The sequence below is a fragment of the Protopterus annectens genome, chromosome 10.part0 (assembly GCF_019279795.1).
Source record: "Protopterus annectens isolate FY-2018-M chromosome 10.part0, PAN1.0, whole genome shotgun sequence".
NCBI lineage: Eukaryota > Metazoa > Chordata > Ceratodontiformes > Protopteridae > Protopterus > Protopterus annectens.
This window is the reverse complement of record NC_056744.1, coordinates 30,486,106-30,502,927: the sequence shown is the minus strand read 5'-3', so window position 1 is coordinate 30,502,927 and position 16,822 is coordinate 30,486,106. Positions and strand designations below refer to the sequence as shown.

General features: G+C 36.6%; 1 protein-coding gene across 1 annotated transcript in view; it reads right to left on the bottom strand.

The window, feature by feature from the left end:
- Positions 1-16,822, bottom strand: part of LOC122812920 (medium-chain acyl-CoA ligase ACSF2, mitochondrial-like) — a 910,993-nt gene that overhangs the window by 60,061 nt on the left and 834,110 nt on the right. The window contains exon 14 of the mRNA XM_044084978.1: positions 8,123-8,233. Within this exon, the coding sequence (XP_043940913.1) occupies positions 8,123-8,233 (111 nt within the window). The remainder of the gene's footprint in view (positions 1-8,122; positions 8,234-16,822) is intronic.

Genomic DNA, 16,822 nt, shown 5'->3' with positions numbered 1-16,822 from the left:
AATCTAAGACAGTTGCTATCCTGTTTTATTATCGTATGTTAATCTATTGACTATAAATCTTGTTTGATCTTTATTAATCTACTATATCTCTTAATCCTGTAGAAAAATGGAATGAAATATTTTGTCTACATTTAATAATGAAATAGGCCTATAGGAGAAAACTATCTTCTTATCCTTTCCTTGTTTAACTATATTTGAGAGTACAGAAAATTTCCATGAGGGAGAAATTATTTCATCACTGAATTATCTTGAAAATGTCACTCAATTCTAAAATATTTAATGGAAATAGATTATATAATTCCACATTTAAACCATCTAATCTTGGACTTGGTCCATTTTTTACTTTTTTAAAGTTTCTTTAACATCTACTAGGGTAATAGGCTTATTCAATTAAGAAATTTGTTGGTCATTAAGTTTGAATAACATTTTTCTTTAAATACTTGTCAATTTTGTAATCAGGATTATTTTCATCTTTAAGATTCTCATGGAATTTTTTAAAAAATATTAAGCATTGCTTCCATGTCTGAAGTAAGCTTATTAGTTTGATGATTTTGGATGTTATTGATTTATGCCTTTAAGCTAACAGAAGTAAGATGTTAAGCAAAATCTATGTAGATTTTTTGAAATCATCACATAGCTTTAGAAATAAAAATTGCACAGCAATCTCCACTTTATGCATTAAAACTGTTTGATATTTTATTCATTTTTTTAATGAGTTCAGTATTATCCTTTTTGTTGTTATTGTTTAAGCCACACTTTGTGTATTTCATCTTGAATTCCTAAAAACCTTTTTATCCCACCCTCATTACTAGCCCAGCTTCCTGTTCTGTCAATATGCATTTGTAATATTTAATATATGATTTATAACCTATTATCATTCAAAGATAAAAAAAATCCTTGATTTGTTTCTTATGGTAACACAGATTCTTTTAATTTCATCATATATACTAGGATTCTATAAATCTAAAATGTCCTTACATCCATTAATATATTTGTACTTAATGCATTATGATCGGATAAAGGACAAGGAATAGTTTTAAAACAATTCATTTTATTAGTAAATCTGTAGAAGCATAAATCCTATCAATTCTAGTTTTGTACCATGCACATAAGAATAACTAGTGAACAATGACTTATGTTCTGCTTTTACTAGTAAACCAACTAAATTATTATTAATCCATCTGTTTAGTGTTTTAGCTGCTGCCAGAATTTTATATTTCTTCTGTTCACTTGTATCTTCTATATTACGTATGCAGTTACAATCCCCTGTGAAAATTAAACTACACTTCCATTGACTTTGTAGAAAGTTTAAATTATCTTTAGCCACTCTTACACCTATTCCAGGGATCCAGTACAAATTAGCTAGTGTTTAACATTTTCCATTATATTTATTACAAATGTATACATTCCTTTGGGATTATTAATGGATTCCATGACCTTCGGCATTACAGTAGCTTTTCTCCAAAGTATAGCAATTCCAATACTCTTGGCTAAAAGAGGCAGATAACATTTCATAACCAAAGATGTATATCTTTATCAAACGAGTCTCTTGCAGGAATAGGTCTCCTCTAATATTGGATATCTCATTAATGATTGCCTTTTGCTGCCATTGTTTAATCCATTTACAATAACAGATTAAATCTATACTATATATTTAAAGAAACTTATTTTAAAAGATAAGGACCCATTTATCCACCATACTAATTTAATTGTATATAAAACCTCTAATGCATTCCTGCAATACTATCTTGGCAGCCCACATTTTTATTTCTTCCTGTCTACAAACTACACTAATAAACCCGCAAGTAAGAAAAACTGAAAAAAATCATACAGCAACTGTATATATTACTAAAAAAAGAACCTACCATAGGTTCATAGGTAGGTACTAGGCTATCGGCCCAAGGGCCTAAGTAAGCCTAGCCAACAAAGTTAATTTCCTGTGCCCCTGTCGAGCAGAGCCACAGAAGTGATCCCCAGGGTGTATTTCCTATCCACTCAAAGATTTTTCTTGAAAAGTGCTAATGAGGAACTTTGCTTGACATAGATGGGTAGCTTGTTCCAGAGTATAGGACGTTTCTGAGACAGGAATCTATCCCTCTAGCATGTACTGTTTTATTGTGGTGACAAGGTTTAGGTCTCTAGAGTGTATAGCTCTGAGGGATTGGGATTTCTTTAGGTGTAGCATGAACAATAGCTCAGGGTTTAACATAGCTTTACATGTTAGGCAGAGATCTCCTCGGAGTAGGAAATATGCTACAGAGTAAAGCTAGAGTTTTTGAAACAGTCAGTGTAGGGCATCTGTTTGAGGCTAGTAATCCTCTTTGTGAGGTAATTCTGTGGCCTTTCCAGCTGCTGCAGATGTCTTGTGAGGTACATTCCAAAAGGGGCGTTGTACTCTATAATGGGTCAAATGAGTGCCAAGTAGAGGGAAACAATTACCTATTTTTTCCTGGATGAGAACCCTTTTGTGATGAGGTCTGCCACATAGGATTTCCTGACTACTGTGGTGATGTGATTACCAAAGGAGAGACTACTGTCCACCTGGGTCCCAAGGTCTCTCATCACACATTCGGTGTTAAGTAGACTGCCATTTATGTGGTAGTTCATGGGTACAGAGGTTTTACCAAAAGGGATGACAATGCACTTTTTGGCATTGAGCTTGAGGCCATGCCTCTGACACAGGCATCTGTCTCAGTGAGGCCCTTCTGTAGGATGTCCACATCATTTGGGGACTCTACTATGGCTCCTAGTTTGCAGTCATCTGCAAACTTTGTTAGCCAGAGGCCTTCTGTGTGGGCCTGTACTTCAGAGAAGTAGATACCAAACAGGAGAAGTCCCAGGACTGAAACTTGTGGTCCTCCATTTGTCACTGGTTTGAAGTCCGATTTGGAGTCTGCAACTTTTACAGTGTGGGTTCTGTCAGTGAGCCAATTGGCAGCCCATCTTGTGATGTAGGGATTTATACCTAGTTTAGTGAGTTTAGCTATAATTCCAGAATGGGGGATAGTGTCAAAAGCCTTTGCGAGGTCAAGATAGGCTGTGTGAACCACCTTACCATCATCTATGGCTTTGGTGACTAAGAAGTCTATCAGGTTCAGAAGGCATGATCTGCCTTTCACAAACCCGAACTGGGTGGGGTCCAGAGTTTGTAGGTTACCAATGTTTGTTTATGAGGTCCATGATGATACGTTCCATGGCCTTGCAGACCAGGCTCGTCAGGCTAATAGGGCGAAAGTTCCCAGGATCAGTGGTGGCTCCCCCTTTGTGGATTGGGATAAATGTTGCTGTGCACCATTCAGTGGGCACAAAGCCTGATGTGAGACAATGATTGAACATGATGCTTAGGTGGGGAGCCAGTTCGTTCTAAAGTTCATGTAAAACGCAGCCTGGGATGTTGTCCGGTCCCCATGGTTGCTGTGGTTTTGATTTTAGAGGGTGCAGCTTTTACCTGCATAGATGTGATTACAGGGACTCTGCATTCTTCCTGTATGGATATGGGCCCTTTAGGGTGTGAGAGGGGGGTAAAGTTAGCACTGAACCCATCTGCCAGGATGTTGGCAATATCAGTTGGTTCCATAATTTTCATGCTGTTGTGCTGTAACTCTGAGCAGATCTGGGTGTTGCCATTGTGATTCTTGACATAGCTATAGAATGCTTTGTGGTTGCCCTTAGAATCAGTGGTGATTTTGTTTTCGTAGCTAGCTTTGGAGGATCTTATAAGGATCTCAGCTTCTTACTGAGGCTGGCCAGGGTGCTCCTCCACTCATGAGATTTTACTCTCTTTTGCAACAGTTTCTTCCTTCTGTTGTAGTTTGTTTATGGCAGGGGACCACCAGATTTTTTTTTTTTTTTTTTGAGGATAGTGTCTTGGTTCTGTTTGGGATAGCATGATCCATGCACTCATGTGTTTATAAAGTGCATTTGTGTAGGATTCAGCAGTGCATGGGTGTCATGAAGTTTGCCACTTCGGTCTTAAGAAGCATGAAGTTGGCTTTGGAGAAATTTTTTACCATGGTTTCCTTAATGGTGGGTGGGGGCAGGAAGCAGATATCTAGGGTGATTAGCCTATGGTCGGATCTGACCAACGAGGAGTTGACCAGGTATGGAACACTGGTCACTCGTTGTCAATGACTAGGTTTAGGATATTGTTGCCCTTGGTGGGGGTGTGGATAAGTTGATCCAGGGCATTGGAATTTATGAATTCCAGAAAGCGTTGAGCGAAGGAGTTGGTACAGGAGTAGTTTTCCCAGTTAATAGTGGGATAGTTGAAATCGCCCATTATTAGGGTGTTTGGTTGAACCCTAATATTTTCCAGTATATCAAGAAAAGAGGAGTGGGAATCCTGGGGCATGGTGGGGGATCTGTAGCAAGCTACAATTTGGACAGCAGTTTTGCACAGAGTTAGTTGCACTTGGATATCCTTGGATGCATTATGCTGCGCAACTAGCCTGGAAGTGTGGATATCCTTAATGAATATAGACACCTCCACCTTTGGTGTTCTGGTCTAGGTTAGATGGCCAAAAAGTGTGGTATGAGTTATAGCCTGGTAATGCAAGGGGTGCTCTCTAGAGCCATGAACCAGGTCTCAGTCACTGCACCGACATCGATGTTCTCCGTTTTAAGAAGTGCCTTGAGTGAGTGCATTTTGAGATTTAGACTTCTAGCATCGAGTAGCATTACCCTCAGTTTTTGCTTGCCTGTTCCTGTTATGATGGTGAATTTGTCATTTGAACCTTGCCTAAAAAAAGGCACTATAGCGGCGGCAAGAGCCTTAGCCAGTATCTGGAATCCCAGGGGCGACAGGTGCAGGGTATCTCTGGCAAAGCATTGTGGTGTGTCGACCATGTCGTCCCAGGCAGACAGATACTGGATCCCGTTAGAATGACACCAGAAGCTTAGCCAATTGTTGAAGTCAATCATTTTGTCCTTGTACTGCAGTATCATTCTGGGTGATGGCAGGATGCTACTCAGGGCTAGGGTCATACCTGCCTGGGCTACAAGATCGGACAGCTCTTCCATGTCTCTTTTCATGCAGTCCAGGGAGGTATATGTCTCAGGTCGTTCACACCAACATGGACAATTAGAGAGTCATATTTGTACTTGTTGTGGAGTGACCTGAGTGCATGGGTTATGTGGCGGATCCTGGCACCCGATAGGCAGCTGACAGTAACCTTTCTCCTTGTTTAGCCTGGTGAGTGGGATATCAGTGTGCCTGACTATAGAGTCACCTATGACTAGTGTGTTGGGTATGTTGGTTTTCCTTATGGGCTGTGGTTTATTTGCACACAGTCTGTGGGCTGTGTGTCATTTGGGTTGTATTGGGGGGTGGAGGTTGCTTACGTTTCTGGTTTGGAGGTCACTGTTGCTTGAGCAGATTATTATTGAGAGCCTCTGTGAATGTTTTTGTGTTTCTGTGTGTGGATTTTGGTGGTGTAGGTTTAGTGGGACTATGTGATGAGTGTGGTGTGGTGCAAGTGTTTACTTTCTCCTCTTGACTGTCAGGTTCAGTCTTGGTTGGAGAGCGATTTACCTCAAGTTTGGCTAGATAAGTGCATCTCTCACAGGGTGTGGTGTTGGGTGTAGAAGGAGAGGGCTGTCTGTGTACATGAGGCAATTGCTACATTGCCTCAAAATGCCCAGATTCATCAGATAGACAGGAGAGAACACTGGGAGCTGACCCTTGGACATGCCTGAATAAAAAAACTACTTTCCTCTAGACAAGTGGGGAAAGTGAGTATAAGAGCTGTTTTTCTCTAAGCAAGCGAGGAAAGTTAAGTACAAAAACTGTTTTCCTCTAGGTAAAGAGGAAGGTTGAGTGCTATGGTAATTAGTAGGTTTATTTAGTGCTTACAAGTTCTGAACAAGTGCTGAGCACGAATAAGCAAATTCAAGTACTAAAAAACTAAGAATCTATACCTGGATCTTGTGGTAGATAGGCTTCCTAGTGCTTACCACTCCCACTGATAACGAATACCAAAGTTCTTCATTCTTTTATCAAATAGACAGGCTTCTACAATATCTCTCTACCTACCAACACCTAAAAATTCATCAAAAAACTAGCCAAAGGCTACCATGACTTACAAATAAGAAGTTAAAAATACGGCGCTATTAATTTAGTTATATTTTGCCATTTAAAACTATCCCCTGCATTATACCATAAAAGTCTAAGATTCCACTTCTATTATCCTTGTCTAGTAATGATAAGATATTAAAGAATCCATCAGTGTAACAGTACTATAAATTATCCATTAAATATTCATAAAATTATTTGATCAGTCAACATTATTATGACTAAATCTCTAAATAAATAAAGAAGAGCAGGGTGGGACCTGAAGAGAGATATTGCAGGTGACAGGTAATCTTATCATACTAAACTAACATAAGGAAAAATCAATGCACATACATTTGTCTTGCTGAAAGATATAGACATATTTTATACATCTAACAAAAGCTCGGAATTCAGTTTAAAAGTACAAGTGTCTATCTTTAAATTGTGTAACACTTAAAATGATAAAATATTATAGTTTATTAAAGTACAACTCAGTTTAAGTAAATCTGTAGAGGCATACATCCTATCAATTCTAGTTTGCTTCCCATGCACATAAGATGAGGGAAGAACAATGGCTTTTCTGCTTTTACTATCAAATCAACTAAATTATTACTACTAATCCATCTTGATGCTTTGCTATTTCTATGGAGCCAATAAATTGTAGTCTATATTGTATTTAAAAGTAACGATGCGCTTAATTCAAATCCCATTCGCCCTTCCCAGGTTAAAACGTATTGAAAAATCTACTTTACTTTCTATCAAAATGTTTGTACTGATTCAGCAATATAAGAGTCACATTTTTAGCTCTGACTTATGAAATCAATTATTTCAGGTAGTCTTACTCTAACATACAATATGCAACAAGTTTCAAAGTTCACATGACCAGGCTTCATATTTCAGCTTTCAGGATATTTTCAAATATTTTTTATATGATTTTCTATTTAAATTCAATGAGATCTTGTACCTTCACTTTTTTTTGCCATATGCAGGTATATGTAATACATATCTTTCTTATAAGCAGTTTATTAAATAGATATGTTTAAGTCTCATCTGCCCAGTAATATTCTACCTTATTGTTTATAACCTGGATTTCTAAAATCTCCCATCAATGAGCTACTTAATTAGCTTTCTAGACATATTTATTTCTAGATAACAAACATCTAACTTTACTTATTTTCATTAATATGCACAGAGTGAATAACATTACAGCATAAGCTATTAATACTCAACAAAATGTAAGTAAATTATGTCAGCAACTGTTCAATATAAATCATACATTTTGTTTTACCAATTCTTTACTTCTCAATAAATAATTAAAAAGGATGTTATTTTGGGTAGATTTGTTATATATACTTAAAAAAAAGTTCCTTTGTTTTCACAGACATCAGTGATGAACTTAGACCTAGATTTTCTTCAAAACTGCTCAAAGAACAGTCAAGAAGCAACATAAGCAAGAATAAAACATCTTCACACACAACTTGAACATTTCTTTTGTTCCCACGTTTTTTTTTTGTTTTTTTTTTGAAGTGTTAAACGACCCATGAAAGGAATGTGTTACACAAGAACAAATATGTTAGTTATTTTTCTAAAGTTTTTTTTGCTTTCCATGGATGCTTGCTAACCATCTATCCACTGCAGTGACTGTGCCAATTCATTCCCCATTACTACAGTGGGCATAACTCAGTGTAGCAACCATGAAGTCTTTGCCTTAATGCCTTCTCAGATGGTGAACATGTGCCTTCATTATGTGAGGACCTAGTTTGCCCTCGCATGTAAACTTGGACATCCCCCTCACACTCCATGATCTATCACACAAGCGTCTTCAGCTTCCACATGAATAGTAATGCTGTATACATGTCTCACTACATTTAGTCTTCCATGTTCAGAAGCAATTTTAAAAACATTTGTAAATGGCTGTTAACCTTTTGTTTTTGTATAAAAAAGTGTCTGCATTTGCACTTTTAAACATGATCTTTAATATAAAGCTGCATCTTTGGTATTTTGTATGCCAGCACCATTTACACACAATTTTTATTTGAACATTCAGGGAAGAAAAGCTCGGATGCTATTTACCTGTCCCTTGCAAAATGCTTTAATCTCTTCCGCTGTACATTCCTGTCCTTCCCTCAGACGCAGAGCAGCACAAACTTCTTCTCCCATCCGTTCATCCTTCACACCAACAATCTGCAAAAATGAACCAAGTTAAAATCAACTAGTATACACTATTTTCCCATTCACATGCAATATAGTACATTCACTACTATGCTTTAGCACAACAAAAGTACAGTGGAGTTTGTAAAACTCACCATAAAGTACAACTGTGTAAGAACGTACCATAATGTTTAAGTAGATCAGTGATCCAGTTGACCTATTTGGAATTCAGTCAGAGAAAGTACAATTTTCAGAATTGCTTCCAGAGCTCAGTACCCTTCAGTCTCTTGGTATGGCCAATGCCCACCTAACTGCGACAGCAAAACATCTACAGTGCAACAATATCCCCCCATACCACATTAAAATCTTCTTGCCTAAATAAGCAAACCCATGGGAAGTGAAAGCTACAAAGTCAAAACCTTGGGCCCTGGAAGACTTTAGGCATAATGGAGCAGAACAAACCCTCATCTGCTACACTATGGGAAGGAAGGTAGATAGATATTCCTTCAAATTCTATTCACACCCGAGGATGCCCATTACACTGAAAGAGGGAAAGGAGAAGGAGGTAGAATAAGAATGGGGTATCCTGAATCTGCCCCTAGTGACAGAGGGGATGTGAAAGAGAAGCAAATAATCTACTTGGACATCTATTATGCTCTTTCACACTTGTACATTTTTTAAATAACTGCTGCAGTAGTCATGACAACACAGATGACTCCCACATCTCTAATACTGCTGGGAAAGGGAGCTGGATGATGTGTCGTGGCTGGGTTGCAGCATACCCTGCTTGAACATAGGAAATACAGAGTATTTGAGTCAAGATCATTTACATCTTGCCAATACCCACCCACCATCATGCTGTGCCCACATTCTCAAGTTCTGGAGTAAATGTAGGGGTGCTCACTCAATCATCCAGGCTTAATTTAAAGGAAGATAGACTGTCACTGTTTAACTTGCAGGGGGACATTTGCTCCACGGTGGAGTAGGCATTGAATAAGTAATTAGTCCCTCTAGCCATAGAAAAAAACAGCGTTTGCCCTGGAATAAATGTCCAGCTTTCAACGTTTTGAGAAAGTGTGGATGAGTAGCTGGTCCCCAAAATACGGTGGTGACATCCTGAGAAAGGTCATAGTAGCAGCATTGTCCTTAGAGCTATTGGCTGTAAAGAACACAATGCAGTGGGTCAGCCATTTAGAAATTTCCTTTAAAATTGCTTTTCCCTCCTTTCCTTTCCTGCAGTGAAAGGAAATTTATTGGAACTTCCATCTTTAACTCTGCGTAAATCTCATTTGTTAGTGTGCAGCCAAAGAATATAGAATTTTTTCCCTGTTCTGTGGACTTGGAAAAATGACAGGCAGCTGTATGCCTACACTGATGGAAAATTACATCATCTCTTTTGACATTAAGGCAGGATTTGTTTTGAGGCTCACCCTATTCTTGTGGAAGATTTGAAATGTTTATTCACATGTCACAGCTTGAACTTATGGCACTTTCCTAGCTGAGGCAACAGCTACCAGTATGGCTCACTCCAAGGCAAAAACTTGATGGGCACTGTAGCTGCAGGCGTAAAAGGAAAATCAGAGCAAAAACCTTATAGAGGCTGCAGTCTCAAAAGCAGATTGTCAGTTTTTCCAAGGATATAATTTAGATCCATGTAGATGCAATTACTCTCGAAGTGGTTCCTGAAGGGCAAGAAAGTTACTTCAACCAGGCTGTGAGCTGCAAGGTCCCCATGTAGAGGCACACGAGGACCCCTATGCTCTAAAAGAGAAGGTCTTCTAGTACAAAATTCTCCCTGTAGGCATCACTGTGAGGAGGATGAACTAATGCTGCCTGGACCAGCTGAGTGCTATAAAAGCATCTTTGGGCATACCTCTCAACCTCAGAGCAAGAAATCTGGACAAACCCATAAATAAAAGTGGGACAAAGGCCCAAAAATAGGGGCAATTTTTAAATATTGCTCTTATAATCTTACTTTGATAGAACAAATTTTACATTAGCATGAATTTTCTGAACAGTATGAAGTCTAAACATCAATGATTACTTTTTAAACTTCAGTCTCTAATGATGTCACTAATTTAGCAAAAAAAACAAAATTTTATGAAAAACAGACCAAAAATAGGAGGCAAAAATCTGGACATTCTGCAAAAATCTGTACAGTTGAGAGGTGTCTTTAGGCCCCATCCTCATCTTCTGCATCACCATGGAGAGTAGGGGGATTCAGAAGGAATGCATAGAAGCAAAGGCCCAAGCCTCCTTGTTATGTGAGCAAAACATTTCAACAATCTTTTGCTTGAAAAGGCAAACTATTTCTGGGACATTGTACCTGTGCATCAGTTGAAGACATCCTTTATTAAATCCGTTCTTATGGATCCACATTTGACCTCCTGGGTTGAACCATTATGTTATGGTGGGAGAGAATGTATATGGTCTTAAGGGTCATCTGTGATCATGGTACTGCCCCCTATTCACATCTTCCCCTCAGCAGCTATGAGGGTATGATGGCATCCCATCGTGCTTGCTGATTTACTACACAAACTGTTGTAGTCTGTTACTATCTGAAGAACACCACCTTCATTCTATATTAGTCTGAAGGCAGTGTGCACTTAAAAGACCATTATTTCCCTCATATGTATATGCTTCATCCCCTGTATGGCATTCTACAGGCCTTGGACTTTTACTTGTTGTTTGCATGTCCCCAGGCTACATCTAAAGCATTTGTTGTTGGTGCCAGATTGGGGGCTGAGTGAAGGGCATTTCCCAAGTCCAGCTCGACTTGGGTGGACCATTATTTCCAGTTCCTTTGAAATGAAGGGAAAATGGAAGTTTCTTTCAGGGAATGGGAGAGATATTTCTAGATGGATCACATATACCAAAGGAATCCTCTCATTTGAAACCTGGTGAGGGGTATACCAACAAGATGGTTGAGGTCATATACCCCAGACAAAACACACGCAACATTTACCTTCTTGTGATAATTTTTGTACGTATTCCAAATGCTTCACCTTTTCTTGGTGAAGAGAAGCCTTATGGCAACTGAAGCACACAAGCAATCCCAGAAATACCACTTTTTATGAAAGAAAAGGCTTTGATTTTGGAATTCTGAAGACTACCAGAAACTTTGGAAGCATTTCACAGTGAAATTGAGTAAGTGGAGATCTGTCCACCTCCTTCTGAGATATTGCCTGAATAAGTTATTCATCCAAGTATGGATAAATGTGGATGATCTTTGTCCTACAATATGCAATTACTGAAGCTAGGCGCTTAATAAAGGCCTTGGCAACAGTAGCTAATCTGAAGGGCAAGGAGATAAACAGATTGTGGGAGCACCCCCCCCCCCATATCTGACAAAGCATCTGTGCTTCTTTTGGACAGGTATCTGGAGGAAGGCATCTTTGAGATCTATCATATAATAATGACCTGTGGAAAACAAGGGGGACACAGGGTCTTATGAGACTAATATGAATTTTATGACCTTAAGGTACTGACCTTTGACAGACCCAGAATAGATCTCAAAGGACCTTACTTTCCGGAAACTAGCAAAGATCTCAAGTGCAACCTCTTATTTTGGTCTTTCAAAGGTACTGGCTATATTAATGCTAAGGAAATTTGGAAAAGCTAATAGTAGTTTTTTATTTTATACAGGATGGACACCTTGAAGCTTTGTAGACTTATTTAAAGGTGCAATCTGTAATGTTTGAAAATGCCTTGAATGAACCATTTTTCCTGTGTGATGCCTTTGCCATTTGGAAAGCAAAGTGTAAGCCTTCCAGCAATCTTGGTATGGGGAGAAAATAGAAAAGCACAGAGCTAGGAATTTGGGGATAAGGGAGGAGAAATGCCAAATAGTCATGGTTGTCAGTAGGGTGCTGAAGACCCATGGGGTGTCCCAGGCTTTCTGTTATGGTCCCAGTACCCATTTGTCTTGCACTGACCCTTTGCTCCACTTCACTGATTTGCTTTTACCTTGCTTGTGATAGCAAGGACTTAGTTTAGTGGGACAGTTACTACCATACCTGAGGGGAAGGGAGGGAAAGAGCTGCTTTAATCTGTACAATTTCTCTTTCCTCAATCTGCTTGAGGACTTAACTTCCCAGACAGTAGCTCCTGGACTAATAAGGCATTATAGGTTCATAGATTGGTACTAGGCTATCGACCCTAGGGCCTATACAAGCCTAACCATAACAGTTCACTGGCTACTTCTTCCCACAGTATTTACTTTCCTGGACCCCTGTCTAGCAGGGCTACACTCTGATGTCCTCTGGCAGGGGTATGTAGTCTCAGTCAGGCATGCCTCCTAATGACACACAAGCCCCTTCCATGCATGCTGCATCATCATTGCCACACAAAGTTTTTCCATCTCAGTAGCTGTTTGGGAGAGGTCTTTTAGTTTTTTTTTTTAATAATAAATTTTTATTGTTTTATTATATTCCATACAAAATTAAAACAGATACAACATTAAAGAAAAACTACCAACTAATGTAAATAACAATAACACCACAACATATATACAATATTTACATGAATGCTTCCAAGTAACATTAAATTATACAAGAATAATATAAAAGTAGTTAAAATCAATTAGAATAATGAACAGTTTGCTGTTACAAAGTCTTTTAAAAGTGTAAAAATAATTCTTGTTAAATTCAAATTTGAAATATTACGCTAATATAATATGAAATACTTGTTCCCAAATTTTTGGATTATTAATATTTTTATTATGTTGATCCAAAAGTAATTTGCGGGCTACTATACGTCTTATTGCTAATACTCAAGTTATTCCATGATGTTTTGGATGGGTCTAACCAATTAGTAGCTATATATAGCTTCATCAATAAAAAGATATTGATTAATACGATACTTTAAGATCTAGAAAGTTATTTTGGGGGAAATATGCAAAATCATGAATTTCCATGACAATGTTGTACTTTGATAACCCATCTTCTGAAGTTGTATCTTTAGCGAGTTCCAAAGTCTGTATATGCATTTGCAACTCCAGAACATATGAAGATCGGCAGATTGATCCTTACAGTAAGGACAAATTGGGGAATTTTTAGAATTAAATTTATGCAGGTTAAGGCGTGTATAATATGCATTATTCCATATCATCAACTGGGTATACATCAGTTTTTGAAGAGAAATAGATTTTGTAGTCAAATCAATTGCTTTTATAATATGACTTTCTTCTGTCTCAGGAATTTTCTCTTTCCAATATTTTGACACAAGAACTTTATCTTGGAATTTGAACTGTTATTAGTTTATTTGCTGCTGTTATAAATTTAATATCTTGTTGGAGAGCTTTCCACAGATTTGAGCATTTAATTGTAATCTCTTCTCTGGGTTTAAAATTTTTAAAGTAGCCTATAGAAAGTTCCCTAATTTGTCGTAGAATAAGATACTTTTTAGGTAAATTTAATTCTGGTCTTATCTGATTAGCCGAGAGTTCGAGAAATATATAAATGTCAATTAAAGTTGAGTATTAGTGGGAATTCTTTAAGATCAATTAATTGATTAGTCTCAGGTTAGGGTTCCTTTGAAAAGGTTGAAAAGCCATCATATATTGAACAAGATGTAATGATTGAAATAAGGTTTGTATAGATGGTACATATAGTTTAATGTGATCCATTATTCCATACAATTTCAAGGTATCTTTTCCTAAAAAGGGTATTGCTTTAGGATTAATATTCAAATTTAGGATATATTTATAGTTCAGGACTACCCAAGTAGGTATCCACTTAGTACTAGTTATATCATAATTACCAATTCTTAGAAGCCTGTTTGAGTTTACTATTAAGTAGTAAATTTCAAAATTTGGTAGCTCCAGCCCTCCTTTATTTTTTGGCGTAATTAATTTATCATACGAAATCCTTGTTTTCTTTGGCTCCCAAATGAATTTAGCTACTTCTTTGTGAATTCTTTTAAAAAAGTCTTCGAGATTACTACCTGAGCAGATCTAAAAATATATAATAATCATGGCAATACATTCATTTTAATAATTGATACTTTTGCTAATACTGGTAATCGTAAATTCTTCCATCTCCCAAAATCAGATACTTGATCCCAAGCATTTTTAATGTTAGTAGTATAAAAGTCTTTATTATCTGTAGAGAAGTCAATACTCAAGTATTCAATGCTATCTTTACATGTCACTTGTCCCACCATAGGCAACAGTGAAAAAGGTTTAGGAGTTCTCAAAGGGAAAACACTATTTTTTTTAAGATTAATTTTATAGTTGGAAACTTCTGAAAAATTATCTATTGCTTTTAATATCTTTTTAGTGTCTGAGATTGGAGTTGTGCAATAAATGTTCAAATCATCTGCAAACGCTGCCATTGATATTTTTGTTCCGTAAACTATTGGGGCATTGTGGTATATATTCATTTTAATATATAAGAATAAGGGTTTGATATATATATATATATTGAATAATAAAGGGGACAAAGGACAACCCTGACATGTTCCATTTTTAATTTGTATTCTTTTATAAAAATTTCTATTAATGTACAATGTGTTATAAGGATTACTGTATAAAATTTTTAACACTTGAACAAATTCTTGAGATATATTAAAGTATGGTAAAATTTCAAACAAAAAGTTTATATCAACCCTGTCGAAAGCCTTCTGCGTATCAATTATAAGGGCATACATGTTGAGGTTCTTCTGTTTAGCATAAGCTATCAAAGTATGAACTGTAAGTGTATTATCACTAGTTTGTCTAGTTGCCATAAAGCCAGCTTGTTCACTAGATATTATAGGATTCATTATTTTTTTTAATCTGATAGCTATAATAGAAGTTAAAATTTTCATATCTACATTTATTAATGATATTGGTCTATAATTATCAGGGTTTTGAGAATCAGAATTAGGTTTAGGTATAAAAATAGTTTTTGAAGCATTGAGATGGGGATCATTAATTTTATTCTTAATTATATAATTAACTACACGTGAGAGTATTTTACCAAAGAGATTATTAAATGTCTTATAAAATTCCACCGTCAACCCATCAGGACCTGGTGACTTATGCGATTTCATATGTTGAATTATATATATTACTTCCTCTTCAGATATCGGTTTAATCAAATCTCTTTGAATATTGTCTTCTATTCTTGGAAACTTAATAGTTTGTAAAAATTCATTACTAATCCTATGCTGGGATAAGTAATTTTGCTCCCCATATATACTAGTATATATCTGCTCAAAGACACTAATGATATCTTCAGTTTTACAATAAGTTGTATTTCTAAAATGTATTTCTGAAATTTGTACTGTTGTTCTCGATTGATTAATTATCCTAGCTAATGCCCGTGATGGTGTTTGAATATGACTGGCATACCTCACTAGCATCCTATGTTCCTGAAATGTCAACCTACTATTTTGTATTAAGAAGAGACCTTTTTGGCATTTAAGTAATTCCACCTCTGTTTGAGCATTAAAATTTTGAATCAGTTCTTGATCAAGTGCCTTCATTTTAACTTCCAGTTTTTGAATAACTCTATTTTGTATTTTTTTATAATATGAAGCTTTTTGCAAAAAGATCCCTCTTATTTGTGCTTTAACTGTCGCCCAATCAATGTCAGGTACATATTGTTGTTTCTTTAGTCTATCTAATAACTCTTTAAGGTAACCTGTAATTTCATGTAATATTTCCTCCTTATTCGACAAATTTGGGTTAAGAGACCAGTTAAAACCTCTTTGCCTTTGGGTCTCCATTGAATCTTTAGCAAAACCTAGTGAAATTTTTGAATGGTCTGACAAGTAACGTGCATGTGTAAAAACTACGGGTTCCAAATTAACCATTATTCTTGAAATCAAGAAGAAATCTATTCTGGACCACATTTTATGACGTAGAATAAAAAGTATAATTATTTGTGCTATTAGTAGTATTTGAATACTGAATAGGATCATATAATTGAAAGTCTTCCTTAATGTCACCTAGTACTGACACCGCTTGCTCATTAAATGCTCTTTGTGGACAAGATCTATCCAACTTCGGATTTCGATAAGAATTCCAATCTCCTCCAATAATTATATAATATTTATCATATTGTGTCAAAATTGGATATAATGATGCTATGAATAAATGCTGGTCATTACAGGGTGCATAAACGTTTAATAATAAAATAGGTTTATCAAAATGGGTAAATAAAAGAACAACATAACACCATCTTCCATCTTTATCTGTTTTAGAGTCTAAAATCTTTCCCTTATATTTATTTTTAATAATTATAGCTACCCCAGCACGGTTAGTTTTACCTTCTGAAGCTATAACTTCTCTAATCCACTTCTTGTTTTTGATATCAACCCATTGATCATTAGTTAAATGTGTTTCTTGAAGTAATATAAACAACACCTTAGCCTGCAGCAATAAATGTAAAAATAACTTCCTCTTTTTTAAGCTCTGTAGCCCTTTAACGTTCCATGAGTCTATTTCCCACATTCAAAGAGTTGTTTATGAAATAAAAGTTTAAAAGGGAAAACAAAAAAGAAAAGTAAAATATCATGACAAACGTACATAATTTGGAAGCATTCTTGACATCCCGTCCTATCCCAGTGCCTACCCACTCTAACCCCGGACCAGGACATATATAGGTCTTGTGTAACATAGTAAACTGAAAGGGTCAA